A 21,630-nucleotide genomic window follows, 5' to 3' on the forward strand; every position below is an offset into this window, starting at 1 on the left:
ATTATTTCTTGCACAAAATGTTTTTTATTTTGAAAGATCATAATCCATTTAAACAGGAAATAGGTGAAACATCAAAAGTTTCCGTGACTTTTTCAACACTGTTTTCTTGTCAGAGTTTTTTCACATTTATATTTTTCACATTTTGAAATAATTACCCCGTTGAAGAGCTTTTATGAAAATAGTTTAAAATATATCTGACATACTATTTGTATCTTTTAAACAGCAAGAATATACTCGTAGCAATGTAAGCACCGATTGCCAATCATCATTTTTTGCTTTTGAAAAAGAGCACAGCATTAGGTCGTTTGCATGTGAAGGAAGTATATTGTCAAATGTCAGCAGGAGCCAAAGGGCCACAATATTCAACCCCGAATGGGGGTTTCCCAATGAGTCATATGACTTATTTCATACTAAAATGGAAAAAACAGGATTCTACTTAGTGTCAGTTTAGGTGCTCATGCAGCACCTTCTCATGCCAAAATCTGTGTGGAATTGGAGTTCTTTGTTGAGAAAACGAGCAAATAGGAAGATTCACCAGAGAAATACAGCTCAGGAAGGAATATAATACAATCAGGGACGAAAAGGCTCCTTAATGTAGAACAAGGTAATACAAATGGACTATTTTCTTTTCAACATTATTGCATTTTTTTGTCACAGAATTTAAGATAACTATTATCACTAAAACTAAAGAAGATGAAATGAGTAAAATGTCTAGTTTTAACTTTATATTAAAAAATTCTTCAGAAGAAGCTACTCACGCTTGGGGAAAAATTCATTACTATATTATAAATGCTTCACTTGGCATAACGTAAAGCAAGAAAACCTACTTCCAATGAACGGTGATTTGTAACTGTTCAGCATAACTTTAAGATTATCAACAAAGGGCAAGGATGGGAGAATATCTTTGTTCACACTTAAGATGTTGGAGCATATAATTTCCTACCAGAAACAATGGTGGAAGCAGAACCTCAAGCAACTTTTAAGAGAAGTGGACAAGTATTTCAAACTGGAAAAAAAGGGTAAAAGGTGTGGATGAAGGAGAGTGGAAATGAGACTAATGTCAGATGGCTCAGATATCTGGAACAGTGTTGGTTACCTGATTGTCAGGTGTATCACAACTAAATTCTGTGCATTTGAGCAATTACCCGGCTCACTTAGATACTCCAACATCAGCGCAGCACTCGTGTAACACCAATCTAAATATCAGCCACCCTTATGTTCTATCTGGGTGAGATTGGAAATTCAGTCTAAGTATAATGGCAAAGTGTGACCAGTCACCAGTGCATTTATAACAATTTATAACAATTTATGATTGATTTGTACAGTAGAGTGCTTTTACAGTCTACAGTCAGAGGAACAGTATGACCCAATTTTGCTTAGATTCAGTGTTGTAATATGCTGTCATTACAAGAGATCCCAGATTTCCAATACCCTGTTGTGTGAAGAAGATTTTCCAATTTCACTCTTGATAAGTCTGAGTTCCAAAGTTTAGATTCTGCCTCCTAGTTCTAACCTCCCTAGCTAGCACGAGAAATAGTTCCTCACTGTCTATTCTGTCTTAATATCTTGAAATTTTCAATCAAATCTGCTCTAGTTGTCCAAATTCTGGGAAATACAATCCTCATTAATGGACTGGCTGATTATAATTTATTCCTTGAAGTCCAGGAATCATCCTAGTAAGGTTATGCTGCAGCTCCTCCAAAGCCAATATTTATTTCCTAAAGTGTAAGGCCCAGAGTTGCCTATAATACTCCAGATTTGGTCTGAGCAAGGCTTTGTATAGCTGAGCAATGACTTCTAACCACTTGCATTTGTGTTGTTGAAAGTGTGTTGAGATATTTTTGAAAGTTCTGTTCTCAAGGATGGTGTAATACATTAAAATCCTAGAAGCATAGAATGGTTGCAACACAGAAGGAAGCCATTTGGCCTGTTGAGTCTGTGTAACAAGTCTCTATATGTGCACATCAGCCAGATCCAATCCAACCAGATTGTTACAATGCCTCCGGAGACCATTCAGTCAACTGTGTCTGCATTGGCTTTATGAAAGAACATTTTACTTCATGCCTTCCTGTCTTTTGTCTTCTCCCTGCAACCCTGCACATTGGTCCTTTCCAAATAATAGTCTAAATGTCTTTTAAATGCCTTGATTGAATGCCTCCACCACATTCTCTCAGTAAACTTCAAACACCAACTACTTTCATGGACTATAGAACAGTTCAGCACAGAAAAAAAGCTCTTCAGCCTACCATGTCTGCACCAACAAAGATGCCATTCTAAACTAATCCCTCTATTCCCTGATTGTTCATGTGTCTGTCTAATTGCCTCTTAAATGTTGCCGTCATATGTGCTTTCACTACTTCCCCTACACATGTTTCAGGCACCTATCTCCCTCTGCGTAAAAATCTACCTTTGGCACATCCCCCCTCTCACCTTAAACCTATGCCCTCTAGTATTAGATATTTCCACTTTGAGAACATACTCCTAATATCTAACCTATCCGTGCTACTCATAATTTTATATATGTCTGTCAGGTCACGCCTCAGCCTCTGACACTCTCGCGAAAACAATCAAAATATGAATAACCTCTTCTTATAGCTAATACCCTCCAATCCAGGTAACCTTCTGGTAAACCCATTTTACACCCTCCCCAAAGCTTCCACAACCTTCTTTGTGTGGTAGCTGGGACTGCGCGTAACACTTCAAATGTAGCTTGGCCAAAATCTTATACAGTTGCAACATACTTGCCAACTTCCATACCAATAACATCAGAAAATTGCAGCATCAACATCTCACTCTTTGTTATAGAGTCAGAAAGTTATAGAGATGTAAACAGACCCTTCAGTCCACTCATCGATGCTGACCAGATATCCTAAATTAATCTAGTCCCAATTGCCAGCACTTGGCCCATATCCCTCTAAGCCATTCCTGTTCATATACCATCCAGATGCCTTTTAAATGTTGTAATTGTACCAGCCTCCACCACTTCCTCTAGCAGCTCATTCCATACATGTACCACCCTCTGCGTGAAAAAGTTGCCCCTTAGGTCTCTTTTATATCTTTCCCCTCTCACCCTAAACCTATGCCCTCTAGTTCTGGACTCCCCGACACCAGGGAAAAGACCTTGTCTACTTACCCCATCCATGCCCCTTCTGATTTTATAAACCTCTATATGGTCACCCCTCAGCTTCCAACACTCCAGGGAAAACACCCCAAGCTTATTCAGCCCATCCTAATAACTCAAACCCTCTAACCTTGTCAACATCCTTGTAAATATTTTCTGAACCTTTTCAAGTTCCACAACATCCTTTCAATAGGAGGGAGACCAGAATTGCTTGCAATATTCCAAAAGTAGTCTAATCAATGACCTGTACAGCCACAATGTGACTTCCTGACTCCTATACCCAATGCATTGTCCAATAGAGGCAAGCATGCCAAACGCCTTCTTCACCAGCCTATCTACCTGCAAATCCATTTTCAAGGGACTATGAACCTGCCCTCCAAGGTCTCTTTGTTCAGCAACACTCCCTAGGATCTTACCATTAAGTATACAAGTCCTGCCCCGATTTGTCTTTGCAAAATGAGCACCTCACACTTATCTAAATTAAACTGCATCTACCACTCCTTGACCCCTTGGCCCATCTGATAAGATCAGGTTGTACTCTGAGGGAACCATCTTTGCTATCCACTACACCTCCACTTTTGGTGTCTTCTGCAAATTAACTAACTGTATCTCCTATGTTCACATCTAAATCATTTATATAAATAGCAAAAAGCAGTGGACTCTGTTCATTTCCTCTGAAAATAATTATCATCTTAAACTTTCCCTCAAAAGAGCAGAGAAAAATTACATTTAGAGTTTCTAAAGGTTGAATAATAAAGCCCACAGAAAAAGAAAGAACATTGGCTTCAACCAAGTAATTAGTGAACGAAAGACTGATCATCGCTGTGCAGATAACATCAAGGTATCAATAAACAAAGGAAAAGGACTGTGAAACAAATCCATTTGTGATTTTTGGGCTGATGACACAAGATTGTGTTCCTCTGAGAATTGTTATTTTCCCCCTCTACTCACGGTATTTATGTTTTCTTTTGTGTGTGTTTTGAGTGAAGTTTAAGTTACCTAAATTAAAAATCCTGTCCTTGCCCTGTTCTTGTTTAAGTTTTACAGTTATAGATTAGTAATTCATCTGAAATACATTTTGCCATTGGTTAAAAACAGGTTGATAACAATAAATGTTTCCATTAATGGAAAAAAAACTGGTGAGCACATTCTTTTAACCTGAATTAGACAGTTAAGTAGAATTGGACAATTTGGTGGTTTAATCAAATTTTCACACTTGTGATGGCTCAAGGAAATATATGTTTTGATTTACAATACACTATCCCTAGTGAGTCATGACACTGCAAATTCGTTAAACGGAGAGAGTGCAGAACTCTGACCCACAGAGGAATCTGGGTGTCTTGGTGCATGAATCATGTGAAGTTAGTGTCCAGGTGCAGCAGGTGATTTGTAAAGCAAATAAAATGTCGTTGTTTATCACCAAGGGAAAGGAATGTAAAAGTCAGGGTATTTTGCGAAGTTATTCAGGGTTTTGGTGAGACTACAGTTTTGGTCGTCTTATTTAAGCAATAGTATAAATGCAATGGAAGCAGTTTAGAGAAAAATAGTTGATACCTAGAATGAGAGGTCATCTTATGAATAAAGGTTGTTCAGGTTGGACTTCTATCCATTGGAGTTTAGAAAAATTAGAGGTGATATTTTTGAGACTTAAGATCCTGAGAGGACTTGACAGTATAGATGTTGAGAAGATGTTTCCCTTTATGGGAGAGACTAGATTGAGGACCACCTTTTAAAATAAAGGGTCTTCTATTTAAGATGGAGGTGTGGAAAATTTCTTTCCTTCAAAGCACCATCAGTCTTTGGAACTGTCTTTCCAAAGGACAGAAGTAGAATCATTGACTATTTTTAAGGCAGACATGGACAAATTCTTGACTAACAAGGAATGAAAAAATGATTGTGGTAGACAGGAATATAGAGTTAAGGTACCAACCAGATCAACCATGATCTCAATGAATGGGGAAACAGGTTAGAGTAGCCAAATAGTCTACTCCTATTCCTAATCCATATGTTTGAATGCACATAAGCATTTGCAGAATGACCCAGAAAAGTGTGGAGAAATGGCTGTACATGATTTTACTAACTTAGAGCATCAATTAATGGACCCAATGAGTTTGTTAAAAATCTAGATTTTGAAGGCACAAGTGCAACTTTTCCATGTTTTTGGCTATTGCAATTATAGGTAGGTAATCATAGTAGAACCGATGAAGGGGTTTTGCCCGAAACGTCGAATTCGCTGCTCGTTGGAAGCTGCCTGAACTGCTGTGCTCTTCCAGCACCACTAAGCCAGTATAGTAGAACAAGAGACTAGCAAATCTCAAGAGTTTAGCAACTGTTATAAAGTCTTAGGCATGTACAGCATGGAAACAGACCCTTCGGTCCAACTTGTCCATGCCGACCAGATATTCCAACCCAATCTCGTCCCACCTGCCAGCACCCAGCCCATATCCCTACAAACCCTTCCTATTCATATACCCATCCAAGTATATTTTAAATGTTGCAATTGTAACAACTTCCACCACTTCCTCTGGCAGCTCATTCCATACACATACCACCCTCTGCATGAAAAGGTTGCCCCTTAGGTCTCTTTTATATCTTTCCCCTCTCACCCAAAACCTATGCCCTCTAGTTCTGGACTCCCCCACCCAAACGAAATTACATTGTCAATTTATCCTATCCATTCCCCTCATGATTTTGTAAACCTCTATAAGATCACCCCTCAGCCTCCGACGCTCCAGGGAAAATAGCCCCAGCCTGTTTAGCCTCTCCCTGTAGCTCAAATCCTCCAACCCTGGCAACATCCTTGTAAATCTTTTCTGAACCCTTTCAAGTTTCATAACATCTTTCCAATAGGAAGGGGATCAGAATTGCATGCAATATTCCAACAGTAGCCTAACCAACATCCTGTACAACCGCAATATGACCTCCCAACTCCTGTACTCAATACTCTGACCAATAAAGGAAAGCAAATCAAACGCCGCCTTCACTACCATATCCACCTGTGACTCCACTTTCAAGGAGCTGTGAACCTGCACTCCAAGGTCTCTTTGTTCAGCAACATTCCCTAGGACCTTACCATTCAGTCCTGCTAAGATTTGCTTTCCCAAAATGCAGCACCTCACATTTATCTGAATTAAACTCCATCTTCCACTTTTCAGTCAATTGGCCCATCTGATCAAGATCCCATTGTAATCCGAGGTAACCTTCTTCGCTGTCCATTACACCTCCAATTTTACTGTCATCTGCAAACTTACTTACTATACCTCTTATGCTCACATCCAAGTCATTTATATAAATGATGAAAAGAAGTGGACCCAGCACCAATCCTTGCAGCACTCCACTGGTGTAGGAGGATCATGACCTATAGTATCCCTCATTCAAAATCCAATCTAATTAAAATCCAATTATCTCCACAGAACTAAGAGGGACCACAACAGACTGGACCTTTTCCATCTAATAGCTGTTTGCAATTAGCAGCTCCTACAATCTTTTCATCCCTAGTGCGGAACACCTTATCTTTAGAGCTTGCACTCATATCTTTCTGGGGTCATGCTATTTAATAGGCCATTTGGGTCCCATTTGTCCTGTGAAGAGAACACATTGCAAGGAACATTATGAGTATGTAAGATACCAATTTATGCATTTTCACAACAGTATTTATACTTCTGGATAATTTGATGTAACTTGTACAAATAATTGGTTTCAAATCAAGCTGCACCAAAGCCATTCAAATTATCTTATAATATAAATAAATAACTGTTTTACATGTTCTCATGAATCTATTCTGTACCTTCTCCATTGCCTTCACTTCCCTCCTAAAATGTGGTCTAAATAATAGTGTCACAACCTCTGCATCATTGAATTCAGCACAAATTTCACATTCTGCTCTCCAACTGTACATAAGTTTTGCCTTTAAAATTTAAAAATAGGTAGAGTTGAGCTAAGGTTATTTAACACATGAAAGTTCTTTCCTGAATATTTACGTTTTCCATCAACTTCTATGACTTCATTTGTTAAATCCCTATGAACATTTCTCTATCCTGTAATGTTTGCATTATCTTTTATAAACTGTTCCTTCATGTCCATGTATATCACGTCTTGCTGCTTATAATTGTATTCATTCCATACTAATAACTAATAATCTATAACTATAACTCATAACTATCTTCAAAGTCATTCGAATTTTTTCAAGTCTCTGTTAAGGCCTTCCAAATTGCTTGCACAGTGACTTTTCACAATTACAAACCTGTTCCTGCTATCTCTTTTACACCTTTTTGAAATTGTGATCTCCTCTTATTTCACCTCTATTTAACAGGCGATTAAGAAGGCAATGAAATGTTATCATTTATCACAAGGGCAATGGAACATAAAATAAGAGATGCAATGGCAATTGAGTTCTGAGCAAAAAAAGTGAGATTTGTCTCCATTGTTGAGGAATTATCAAAAATAAACTTAAGTGCATTATTATTCAATTTTTATTGTAAAATATTGGTTCTTAGCACCACACTATAGGAAGGATATGAAGACATTAGAAAGGGTACAGAATTGATTCATCAGAATGGTTTCAGGAATGAAGAACAATGATTATGTTGACAGATTGGAGTAACTGTGATAGTTATTTTTGGAGAAGCAAGGATTAAGAGATTTGATAAGAATATTCAAAATTGTGAGGGATCTGGACAGCACAGGCAGAGGGAAACTGCTCCCATTGATCAAAAAATGGAGAGCACAGATTTAAAGTGATTGGTAAAAGAAACAATGGCAGAGTGAAAAATATTTTTGTGCAGCAAATCTTTAAGATCTCGATTGCACTGCCTGAGAGTGTGTAAAGGCAGATTCAATCAGGGCTTTCAAAAGAGAATCTAAAGGCAAAAACTGCAGAGCTTTTGGATTAAGACAGGAGAGTGGCACAAAATAAGATGCTCTTACAGAGGACTGACAAAGACACGATGAGCCAAGTGGGTTATTTGTACTAGAAGCATACTAATGTTTTGAGAATTGAGGAAGGTTAATGATTAACAGTTATGAGAATGTTGTGATTTTCATTACTACCAATAGCAATAAGCTACTTTTTTTTCCCAAAACAATGAATTCCAGCAACTTCACCAGTTGATCATAAATCAAACAGAAAACTAATGTGATTTGTACAAACAGATGTAGTCATCTGGATGGTCTTTTCTAATTCCAGGAAAAGTACAGTCTGCAGCAGTCTGTTCAAATAGAAAAGTACTGATCAACATTTGCATTTGCAAATGTTTGTTTATTGAATAATACTTAATCTTCATTATGAATAGATCCACAGCAAGTTAATTATAATACAAACTGTAAACCTGAATAATTTTCAAAAATGCAATGAATTTCCAGTTTGATATCTCATTTAATGCTTGGATAGCATACTTTGATCTCTCCAATATTACTCAATACCTCTGCTAGATTGTCACCTCTAGGGCTGAATTCTGTGCATTCATGACCTTAAATGATTTTTTTGAATGCCATCCTTGCAAACTTTCATGTCTCCTTCCTCAAGCATTAACTGATCCCAACATTCCACAACTTCCATACTTGTTCTAGTAAAGAAGATACACATATCTGTATTTAATACATCATTAATTTCTTTGAAGTTCAGAGCAAACATTATAATACTTTGACATTTCACATCAGCAGAAACATTCTTGAAATATTTGTAAAATTACATAATATTATAACAAAGAAGCATGTAGGGGATGATACTGAAGTGATAAATGCACAGGGGGGCAGATTTTAAATTTTGGTGGAGACTTCCAACATCCTGCCCATTTTGGGTTTTGTATGGTTTAGCCACCGAGCTGACCTGGCAGTAAACAGATCCTCTATCTCTCGGTTATTTGTAATTACCTCAAAATAACTTACAAACAAAGTAACTGACGAAGTTATATTAAAGGTTCATTTTTATAAAGTCAAAAAGGGCAGAAAATGTGGCCTGTGGGTGAATGAAGTAGGCCAGATGTGAAATTTTGGTTTCCAGAAGTGAATTGAGATGCCCTGAGATAAGGTTAGCTGAATTTTAACTGTGTATCAGACCTCACAAGGTTCCTGTATGTGCATCCCATGAATGCCCATTCATGTAAAATATTTTTAATTACCTCCTAACTTCAACATTGAATCAGTGGTGTAGACAATCTTATGGTTCCTGGTTCTGACATTTTTTTTTTAAAAAGTGGTGTGCAATAAATTGCTTTGCATGGTTGTCCCTGAGTTCAGCTGATTTCCTGATTAAACTCTGGCACAAGGGAGTGGACTCTTGCATGGATACCCGGTACTGTCAAAGGTGAGTCTGTACTGAAGGACATTATAAAGTGGAGTCGACGAGGGTAATAGTGGACAAGGGAGTCTATGGGTGGTTTTGGAACAAAGGGTGGGGTTGACGAATTGAGGAGGAGTGGAAGAGATATAGAATGGACTCTGTACTGCCAAAGGTGAGTCTGCAATCAGACATTGTGGAGTGGGGTCGAGGAGGTTAATAGTGGACGGGGGAGTCTGTGGGTGGGGTTGGAAGGATTAAGGAGGAGTGGAAGAGGTAAGGGTTTGCCATCCTGGGTGTGTTGGGAATAATGAATCAATCATGGCAAAAGGAAAAGATGCCAGTACTGTCCACAGGTGGGTCCATCTCAAGGTCAAAGTTCATGCAATGCTTTGAATTTGCCTACATTTTAATTAACCCTGCTGAGAGTGATGTCAAACAATGTTCTTTATAATACTGATAAGGGAGGGCCAGCTGAGCCTACAGTTTCAACCATATCCCAGAATGGCAGGTACAACGCTGGACATTAACATGAACATAAACAGTGAACACAAAAACCTAACATCATTTCATCCATAATAACAAAATACTGTAGTTATAAATGCATGCCAACCATGAAGTTTGCCAGTACACTGAGTTCTATTTCTAAGCCAGTCTCAGCAAACAACTTTATTCATGTGTGCATCAATGTAATGTGAAATATTTGAAAGTGAAATTTAAATTTGAAAAACACCCCATGCAACCTCTCTACACTCAATCATTTTTATGTTAATTGAATTGTCATTGGGCGGGAGGGTTTTGGTGAAGAGCCTTGCTGTTTGACCAGGAGGTACTTCAGTGACTCACGAGTATCTGCTGCACTGTCAGCTGATGGTGGTTTCACTACTGAAAAACTTCTGTCATGTGATCGCATGACGCTCCTAAGTATGTCACCAGATATTTACATTTGAATTAGAATTGTCTGGGAACCAGAATAGTAAGCAAGAAATCAACAGGGGTACCAACTTCCTGTTTCATTATCAGGAATGGCACGTCACATATTTCTTCTCATCCAGCTTCTCATAAGAACCCTGTCCCTTCCTCCTGAGTTTTCCATCTCTAATAACTCAACTTCCGACATCAGAGGTTCTGCACTGTCTTCCTTTCTCTTTCATCAAAGTTTCCTCTCCACAGTTTAGTGGGCGGCACAGTGGCACAGTGGTTAGCACTGCTGCCTCACAGCACCTGAGACCCGGGTTCAATTCCCGCCTCAGGCTACTGACTGTGTGGAGTTTGCACGTTCTCCCCACAGTCCAAAGATGTGCAGGTTAGGTGCATTGGCCATGCTAAAATTTCCCGTAGTGTTAGGTAAGGGGTAAATGTAGGGGCATGGGTGGGTTGCACTTCGAGTCAGTGTGGACTTGTTGGGCCGAAGGGCCTGTTTCCACGCTGTAATGTAACCTAATCTAAAGTTGTCAACAGAACTGTTCCTGTTCCATTTATCAAGTCTTTGCTGTTGTCTCATTCGCCTATTCTTACAAAATCTGGGTTCTTTTGCTTTTATTCCATCACTTACAATATGATCCCGTGGAGAAAACACATTTTCCTTTCCTTTCTCTTTTCCAGAAGGAATGGTTCCTTTTTGATATCTTTGTTTACTCTTATAGCGTCCAGCTGGTTTTCTCTGATACTTTTGCTAGCAGTCATAGGAGATGCAATACCAATCCATTGTCTCCCGGCACATGACTGTTCAAGGTCCCAGGTAGCTATTTGATTCAGTTGTTCAAGTGTACTTCAGAAAAATAACCTGGATTTGTTGACATCTGTACTGTCAGCTCACAATAACTAGGTAAGTCATTGTAATTATTAAGGCAGCAGTTATTTACTATCAGTTTGTGATATATGAAACTTTTCTTGTATTACTCTATTACTGAAGTCTGTTGTTTTAAAAAAAATCTCTTCACAGGAAAAGTTCCTGAATTCACAATGGGCCTAACCAATATCGTATGGACAGTAGCTAGTATAACTGCCATGATGCTATGTGTCAGATCTAATGGTGAGTTTACCATGCATTGTACATTCATTTAAAGAATATTTTAAAGAAGGTTGTTAAGAAATAATGAATTTACAGAAAACATTACAACTAATGAGTACTTGTAGGTTTCGTTGCTGCTTAATATAGGGAGACATCAATACAAAGATTCCACAAATAATTAGAACAAGTAGCCAAATTGCCTATTTCAATAACGTTGGCCAAAGTACTTTGCACAGTCTCTAATGTATTTCTACAGGAGTTCCTCAGTGTAGTGTCTTAGGCCCAACCATCTTCCAACAACTTCATCAATGATCTTCCCAACTGCAGAAGGTCAAAAATGGGAATGTTCATTGATGAGTACACAATGTTCAGCATCACTTATGACTCCTCAAATTCGGAAGGACTCCGTGTCCAAATGCAGCAAAACCTGGACATTATCCTGGCTTGAGGTGAAAAGAAACAAGTAACATTTACACTATACAATTGCCAGACAATGAGCATTTCCAATAATGGTCAACCTAACCACCTCAACATTCAATAGTGTTAACCATCACTAATTACCCCGCTATCAACCATTTTGGGATTACCATTCACCAGAAACTGAACTGGACGAGCCATATAAATACTGGTTACAAGCTATAAATGCTGCAGCAACTAAGTCACTCCTGACTCCCCAAAGCATCTCCACCATCAAAAAGGCACAAGTCAGCAACCTAATGGAATACTCCCCACTGGCCTGGATGAGTACTGCTCCAGTAGTACTCAAGAAGTCTGACACCATTTAGAATAAAGCAGACCCCCTTAATAGCACCACATCCACAAGCATCCACTCCCTCCACCAAATTGCACTGTAAAAATTTGCCAAATCTCCTTAGACAATACTTTCCAAATTCTCAAGCATTACCATCTAAAAGAACAAGGCAACACATACATGGGAACATCATCACCTGAAGGTTACCTTCACTTTTCTCTCTTAAAAATATATCGCTTTTCCTTCAGTGTTGTGGTTCTGTTCGCCGAACTGGGAATTTGTCTTGCAAACATTTCGTCCCCTATCTAGGTGACATCTTCAGTGCTTGGGAGCCTCCTGTGAAGTGCTTCTGTGCTGTTCCCTCTGGCATTTATAGTGGCCTGTCTCTGCCGCTTCTGGTTGTCAGTTCGAGCTGTCCGCTGTAGTGATCGGTATATTGGGTCCAGGTCGATGTGTTTGTTGATAGAGTCTGTGGATGAGTGCCATGTCTATCAACAAACACATCGACCTGGACCCAATATACCGACCACTACAGCGGACAGCTCGAACTGACAACCAGAAGCGGCAGAGACAGGCTACTACAAATGCTGGAGGAAAGATCACAGAAGCGCTTCACAGGAGGCTCCCAAGCACTGAGGATGTCACCTAGACAGGGGATGAAACGTTTGCAAGACAAATTCCCAGCTCGGCGAACAGAACCACAACAACGAGCACCCGAGCTACAAATCTTCTCCCAAATTTTGATTTCCTTCAGTGTTGTTGGGTTATGCTACAATTCAAGAACTCACCACCAACTGCTCAAGGACAACCAGGGACAAACAAAAAAATGCTGGCCAAGCCAGCAAAGCCCATATCCCACAAGGAAATCTATTGCATCCAACAGTTTAGCAACTCATCTGAAAGGTAATACCAGAAACTGTGGTTCCAGTGAGTGTAATTCCAGAAACCAGAAACTGTTGCACATTTGTAACTAAACTGGATTGCATGTTCAAATCATTGTAGCGGGGCTTGAACCCTCAACTTCCTGATACAAAGTAAGATGTGCTGCCACTGAGTCAAAACTGACACCTATGGTTGCTTATTAATCAGTGATGTGAAATATTTAAGAGAAAGAAATCCTATGCCTTTTTCCAGCATATTTTGGACTGTATGTCAAGTTGGACAGCAAAGGCTATTGATACAAAATGCCAGCACAACAGTGGAAAACTGCAGCCTCAGCAATTTAAGACAAAAAAAAAGGGAAGCTGAACATATGTATGTCCTTCACTGTTCACTCACTGAAGTGGCATCTTGTAAGGGCCTTGGCCTGGTAAAATCTCTTGCTGTGATGTATCAAGTTCCTAACCCAGCTCACAGAACAATGGAGATAAGATTAGTATCACAACAAACCTCTCAGTAGCATTGCATGGAACTGCAAATGACTGCCAGGAGGTGGGTAGTTGTGCAAGAGATGGTTAAAAAAAATAAGAAAAACTAAGCTGATGTTAAGTATAGAGTTCTTAAAGTAAAGCAATGCCATTTGGTAAGAGGATTGATCAGTTTAATTTACTGGACAGAGATTTGATGTTAGACTGTTTGCACTTGTTTATGTTACACATATTTATTAGTGTATTGCCTGCAGTTGATGAAAGTATTTATTTACAGGTTGGTTGATAAACCACATCTAGTTCAGGAGCAACATTTTTTCTTTAATTGTTAGCATGTGGGCAAATAAGATTAAATCACTCCACAATGATAACTACCTACATGTGAAACTAGCCTGACAAATGATGAGCAATATATTACAAATCTATTTGAATATGTTGGTCAGTAATTTTTCTCTTTGAGATTAGAAATTTAAAACTTGCACTGGTTCAGTAAAAGGCATTTGTTTCAACATTCAAATAAGAGTTTTTTTTTATGGAAGGGCAGAGCGGTGCTCTTTTTGACATATATATCCTAATCATTTGATTGTTGTCTAGAAGAATCTCTGATTTCATTATTCTCCATTATGGTGCTTTGATAAGTTGAAAAAAATCTGCAATCATAGAATCCCTACAGTGTGGAAACAGGCCATTTGGCCCAACAATTCCACACCAACTCTCCGAAGAGTAACCCACCCAGTCCCATTACCTGACCACATTACTTACATTTTCACCTGGCTAATGCACCTAATCTACACCTCCCTGAACACTGTGGGCAATTTAGCATGGCCAAATCACCTAACCTGCACATCATTGGATTGTGGGAGGAAGCCAGAGCACCCAGAGGAAACCCACGCAGACGCAGGGGGAATATGCAAACTCCACACAGACAGTAACCCGAGGCTGAAATCGAACCCAGGTCCCTGGCACTGTGAGGCAGCAGTGCTAGCCACTGTGCCACTGCGCCATGGCTCAGTGGTTAGCACTGCTGCCTAACAGCACAAGGGACACGTGTTCAATTCCAGCCTTGGGCAAGTGTAGAGTTCATACTTGAGTTTCCACCCACCGTCTGAGTAGATTGGCCATTCTAAATTGCACATGAATAGGATTACAGGGATTGGGTGCTTCTAGGTGGTGGGATGCTGTTTGAAGGGTTGATGTGGAGTCAGTAGGCCAAATGGCCGCCTTCCATGTTTCATATCTGCAATGATCTTAACCTATCTAAAAAGTTAATTCAGAAATGTGAAAATCTATATGTTTTCAATTGTAATGTCTTTTACTTTCAGGTCTTTCTGTTATACAGTGTCCTGGTAAAGTCCTGGTAAAACCAGCTCTAGTTTTCCTGGTGGGATCAAACATTTCAGTCACCTGTGTATCTATAGAACAGAACTGCGACATCAATGAATTTGAATTATATAGAAACGAAAAGCAAATACAAATGGAGCGCTTTAATAAAACTGCTGCGCACCATTGGATGATCAATGTCACAACCCAAGACTCCACAATTTACTGCTACATTGATTGTGTAGATGGGGCGAAAGAGTTGGTCTGTGTAGCAAGTCTCCAACCTGGCTGTAAGTATTTATCCCAAAAAAATACCATGACCTCATATGATTCCATCATTATACACAAGACAACTCTTCTGTCTAAAATGATGTCTTCAGTAGCACTACATAGATTGATGAAATGTAAGTCTTAGGACCCTGCCTAAAATATAATAATGTACTCTCTATAGAAGCTAAGGAGGAAATGGGGATTCAATGCATGTGAGAAAAATCACATGGTTGAACTCTGCCAAAGCAGTTCAAGTTCACCGGTGATCTTAGTCTCTAAACCAGATGAGTTATTAAATTCTGCATAGATTACAAAAATGTAAATGCAGTAACAAAATCAGATTTGTAATGAATTCCTTGGTTAGAAAATTGAATTCATAGGGTTGGCCATGCTTTATTTCTTTCTAAGATTGGAGGTCTAATGAAAGGAACTATTAACTTTAATAGTTAAGGTTACAACAAATTGGTTATAACAATGATGAGTGATGCAGTTTGGATTTGAAAATGCCACACTACATTTCAAAGACTCATGGATCAAGTTGTACTCAACTTTGTAATTTAGAAAATGTAATATACAGTATTACCGAGAAATAACTTCGAGTAATAGAGATGTACAGCATGGAAACAGACCCTTCAGTCCAACTCGTCCACACCAACGAGAAATGCTAACCTAATCTAGTCCCATTTGTCAGCACTTGGCCCATATCTCTCTAAACGCTTCCTATTCATATACCCATCCAGATGCTGTAATTGTACCAGCCTCCACCACTTCCTCTGGCAGCTCATTCCATACTTGCGCCATGCTCTGTGTGGAAAAAGCTGCCCTTTAGGTCCCTTTTATATTTTTCCCTCTTACCCTAAACCTATGCCCTCTAATTTTGGAATCCCTCACCCCAGGCAAAAGACCTTGTCTGTTTATACTATCCGTACCACTCATGATTTTATAAACCTTTAAAACCTTTATAAACTCCTCTGGCTCCAATGCTCCAGGGAAAACAGCCCCAGCCGATTCAGCCTCTCCCTATAGCTCAAATCCTCCAACTCTGGCAACATCCTTGTAAATCTTTTCTGAACCCTGTCAAGTTTCACAACATGTAAAACAACTTGAAGACCTGTTTTAAGTGACTGCCATTTGCTGGTTTAGTAATAAGTCTTGCCAAGAGTGGATTCATGAAAACAAAGGTAACTTAAGTAGGGTATATCATAGTGCAAGGACAAGCATTACCAAGGACAACAAACATGAAGACAGAATTTATGTCCCTAAAATTTAATGGAAAATTGTGAGATTTTTAGGATTGTGTGGGTTTTATCAAAGATCTTTACCTAATTTTAGTACCATAGAGTGCCAAGCACACTTTGAGAAGCTGAAGGCAAACTGGATAAATGAGTCAGCGTTGTGGAATGCTGACTTTATGAAACTTTAATACGTCAGTCGATGTTAGTGACTTGGAATTAGGTGTAGATCTTTTGCAAGATGATGAATTGGGAATGGCGAAGATGGTGGATACTTTTCTGAGAAATTAAACTAATATTAGAAAAAAATCCTCTAAAAGAAGACTTTGGAATTACTGCTAGCCATGCAGCCATTTGAAGTCTCTATCATGGTTTCAATGAAACACAAATGTATAGTGACTGTAACCTGCTAGCTTTTCTAGAGAAATTTAAAACTCAAGATGGATCCAATAGAGCCTATTGATTCAACCGTTGAATTCAACCATTACTGAAAAAGATAATCAATAACTGTCACAATTATCAGGAATGTGATTGCACTACAATAGTTTAAGAAATTTGGAAATAAATAGAAAGAAAATGACTTAATCTGTATTATGAATGAAATGAGGATGAGAGAGTGTAATGTTTTCAGTTGCTTCATCCATGTTTTACATTCACCTGGTACTGAAATGCATTTAAAAATGTATTTGACACTCTTGAAATTGAACTGTTTTAACTGAATATCAGGAACATATTGCTTTTTAAAAATCAAGTGCTGCATATATTGTTGACCTGTGCAATACAATATTCCTTTTTGAAGCAGTACAAAGGAGAATTCAAGACTGTTTGGCACTCTTTCAAGTTAAGGATTCTGCCTAACAATATCCCTTGGATTGTCTTGGCTGCAGTTTTAAAAAGTTGTCAGTGTCAGTAGCAGAAGAGAAGAAATGTCCAGAGTCGTGTGTGTGTGTGTGTGTGTGGCGGGGGAGGGAGGGTGTATGTGTGTGGAGGTGGAGGGAATTGATACAAGATCCAAGAAAGATTAAAAGAAAAAAATGATTGCAAGAAAAAAATCTAAGTACATCTAATCACCAAAGCAAAGAATAACCATTACTCTACAGATAATAGCCTGTCATCATTGTGTAAATCAAAAGACTTGTGATAAAACAGTTTTCTGAATTTTTGATCTTTGTAATTTTGCTTACTTTATATATGTTCTGTTTCCACTCATAGTATTTATATTAAACCATTTGTCTTTTGTCTGTTTTAATCATGATAAAGTGTGTGTGTGTGTGTGTGTGTGTATATATATATCTGGGACTTCTGAAGGGGTATAGTTTAATTGTTTAGTGATAAATTAGAAATCCTTGCTTTTCACTGATCTTATTAAAGTTAGGTATATTGCAACAAATGGGGAAGTTATTTTTCTGTTATCTATGAAAGACGGCGTGTAATGTTTTTATCAAATAGGAGACAGTGAGGTCTGCAGATGCTGGAAATCAGAGTTGAGTGTGTTGCTGGAAAAGCACAGCAGGTCGGGCAGCATCTGAGGAGCAGGAAAATTGACATTTCAGCTCGAGCCCTTCATCAGGAGTGAGGAATATTTTCTGACCTGCTGTGCTTTTCCAGCAACACACTGTCAACTGTAATGTTTTTATCCTGAGCAGCAATTAATTAGTCAGGCCAATTTGTCATTTTGGTCTTCATGCTAGGATTTTACACCTTCATACATTTTGTAATAGCTTGTGGTTTAGAGTTGTATGAGTGTTGGCACATTCTTCCCATTTAATGCATGGCACTACCTAGCTTTCTTTTTTACTCTAAATTTTCTTAACTAATTTTTTTCCTCATTATTGGCTTTTTAAAAAAAATTATCAGTTCTAATATAACCAGATCCGTGGTTGTCTCCAGAAAGTTTTGTTCTAAGAAGACCTGAAAAAGTTCCACAAACTCATCATCTAAACTTACACATCTTGTTTTTCCAGTGCAGATGTTGATTGAAATCCTACAATCTGGAAAATATCATTTACTTTGCCATCTTTATAGTGTCTCACTTATGTGGTTAATTATTAAGTAAATTAATGTTTTCTCACAACTTCCTATTACCAAAAACCTTTGAATCTGATTTTTAAAAAGCCATTTAAGAATAAGACAAATAATTATCATCTCAAATTATGTTTAGATTTCAATTTTACTGTGATTGTTATTATTAGATCCACCAGACCAGCCAAAGGATCTGATCTGCATATGGCAACATAATAAAATGATGTGTACATGGATAGCAGGGAAACAGACATTTCTGGAAACATATTATGCCCTTCATATCCAAAGGTGAGTGAGAATTTTAAAATTCTATATCTGAAAATTTTGGGTTAACAATCCTCAGGGACTGTGTTGGGTACCAAACTGTTCATAATGATAGAAGGTATGGTGCTGGTAGTCAGGTAGATAGCGATTGGCCAGCAACCTATTCCAAATCAACCATGATTTGTCTGCCAAGTATAGCGTTATGTTAGATAGAGATGGTAGCTGAAAATGTGTTGCTGGAAAAGCGCAGCAGGTCAGGCAGCATCCAAGGAACAGGAGAATCGATGTTTCGGGCATAAGCCCTTCTTCAGGAAGGGCTTATGCCCGAAACATCGATTTTCCTGTTCCTTGGATGCTGCCTGACCTGCTGCGCTTTTCCAGCAACACATTTTCAGCTCTGATCTCCAGCATCTGCAGTCCTCACTTTCTCCTAGAGATGGTAGCTGTTTGGGATCACCTCACCTGCCAAAAATCACCCAGAAGCACCCTTGCTAAGCTTTTAGGGCTATTTGCCAAGGAGGTTACTCTAAAATATTTTTTACAATCTTTGTTGGGAATTGTCTGGGTAACCACGCCTGCTAGTTCCCTTCCTATATCCTAGGCAGGATTATCAAGAATCTCTGGGTTTGGGAAACCCTGCTGTTTACATATTGATGGCTGTTTGAGGTTGGAGATGGAGAATGAATTGTAGTTAACACTCATTGAATAGGGATCCCCCAATTGCCTCCCTTATGTTATACTTCTCTTGCCTCCTCCTTCTCTGCCTCAGTAAGGTGCACTATGTTGGACATTCTTCTGAATTAGCACAGAAGAAACTATGAACCAATAAAGCTAGCTGACCGTCAATTCAGTGAGACAGGCATAATCCTTCTATTTATTGTTTCCCCTACTGCTGAGGAAGTCTTAGAACTGACTTTTCAAGCAGATCATTCCCACCTCCTCAAGCCTTATTGTAATGAACGATACAATGGATAATAATGAATTGATTCAGTGCTCCAGATAGGTACAATTCATTGGCCATCTGTGGCTCAAGCAGCAATATTCAGGCAGTGGAACTTCAACACTGACTTCATGGAAAATCTTACTTTCTGTCAATACCATTAGCAGCATATAACTAAATTATTATTTAAATTATTTTAAATACCCATCTGCTGAACCTGAATGATGAATTGCATCAGGCTTCTTGACCAGAGAAGGAATCCCTGAGTTGAATCTATTCTTGACCTTACTTGACATGTGTAGTAGTAGCTGTAGTAGCAGAAAATAGTGCTATGGTAAAGTGGGGGGGGGAGCGGAGCGGAATTCCAAGATGTGTTTTCTTCTCTCAAACTGTTTATTGAAGGCTTCTGTACTGGCTCAGCCAAGGTGTAAAAGTCAAAACTAGTGATCAAAGACATATAAGCTTAAAGCAAAATGACTAGAGGAAATGTGTTTCATTTCCTCAAATTCATTTATTCTTAACTATAATTGAGATTCACTTTGAGTTACACCCATGAATTAATTAGTTTTCAATTTTTTGAACTGTCTCTGACAACCCAGAAATTCAATCATATTTTCCTATAGTTGATCAATATGTACATACTTCACATGGGGAAGAATTAACTGCTGTAGTTTTTTTTTGTATTTTGCATATGTCTTTGTACTAAAAATGGAAACTTTCCTTGTTACTGGCACTTGAAGCACTGTTCTGCAGAAGTGTTGCTTGTGGTCACAGATTCTACCACAAAACCCAAATAATATTTGCATTCACAGGTGGTAATTTGGTCACTGAGCAGCAAGTGTGTCATTGCAATTGATTCATTTATGAATCTATCGCCAGTACTTACATGTTTCTTTTTTAACATTTTGAGGCCAGGACAAGTTTAGCCACAAAACCAAACTGTAATTGCATGTCAATTGCATTACTAATTACATTAAGACCCAATGAAGTGTTAAACAAGGAGTTCCTCTGGTAATCAACCTCAATTGCTGGCTTACCAAGCTGAAACATCAGATTTAAAATGGTAACTTTGACTTGTTTTACAATACTACTAAGTGATTGCGTCATCGTATTTGATGGAACTTTCTAATCAAGACAGAATATATTAGTTTTTTTTCCATGCAGTAAAGTTATAGTGCCATACAGCACGGAAATAGATCCGTGACTCTGATTTTGTTCATGCCGATTTAAGTTTCCCAAATTAAACTAGTCCTGTTTACCTGCATTTGGTGCACATCCCTCTAAATCTTTCCTATTCATGTACAATCCAAAAGTCTTTTAAGTGTTATAACTATACCTGTGTCAACCACTTTCTCTGGCTGTTCATTCCACCTACGAACCACTCTGTGAAAATTTGCCCGTCAGTTTCCTTTTAAATCTTTCTCCTCTCATCTTAAAAGTATGCCCTCTACTTTTGATCTCCCCTACTTGAAGGAAAAGAACTTTGCTATTCACCTTATCTATGCCTCTCATGATTTTATAAACCTCTATAAGGTCACCCCTCAACCTCCAATGCTCCAGTGAACAAAATCTATCCAGTCTCTCCTTATAAACCCTTCAGTCCCAGCAACATCCTTGCACATCTTTATTGAACTCCAATTTAATAATATCTTTCCTATAGAGGGGCCACCAGAAGTCTATGCAGAACTCCAAAAGTGGCCTCATCAACATCCTGCACATCACAACATGATGTCCCAATGTAACTGAATAGAGCAGGCTGCCACAAGCTGGAGCAATTATCGTCGAAGTATTTCCTTACTAACCTGATCAGAGATGTTATTAAACACCTTTGGAGCAGGTGGCATTTGAACCAATGCCTCCTGGCTCAGAGACAGGAACATTACAGCTTCAGGTATTACTTATGATCTACATTCCTCAAGTGAAAGCATGATGTAAATTATTTTTAACCAACCTGTTCAGACATGCTGCACCACATATCTGGGATTGGTGGAGCTTGTTTCCCAGACATAGGGACATTACTACTATGTCCCAAGACCCTCTGAATCACCACTG

General features: G+C 38.6%; 1 protein-coding gene across 1 annotated transcript in view; it reads left to right on the forward strand.

Annotated features, from left to right (window-relative positions):
* Positions 1-549: 549 nt before the first annotated feature.
* LOC140479355 (interleukin-12 receptor subunit beta-2-like) overlaps positions 550-21,630 on the forward strand; it is a 143,228-nt gene continuing 122,147 nt past the window's right edge. Inside the window, exons 1-4 of the mRNA XM_072573265.1 lie at positions 550-604; positions 11,344-11,433; positions 14,853-15,140; positions 18,545-18,662. Of these exons, the coding sequence (XP_072429366.1) occupies positions 11,364-11,433; positions 14,853-15,140; positions 18,545-18,662 (476 nt within the window). The 5' untranslated portion in view covers positions 550-604; positions 11,344-11,363. The remainder of the gene's footprint in view (positions 605-11,343; positions 11,434-14,852; positions 15,141-18,544; positions 18,663-21,630) is intronic.

Source organism: Chiloscyllium punctatum, chromosome 7, assembly GCF_047496795.1.
Source record: "Chiloscyllium punctatum isolate Juve2018m chromosome 7, sChiPun1.3, whole genome shotgun sequence".
NCBI lineage: Eukaryota > Metazoa > Chordata > Chondrichthyes > Orectolobiformes > Hemiscylliidae > Chiloscyllium > Chiloscyllium punctatum.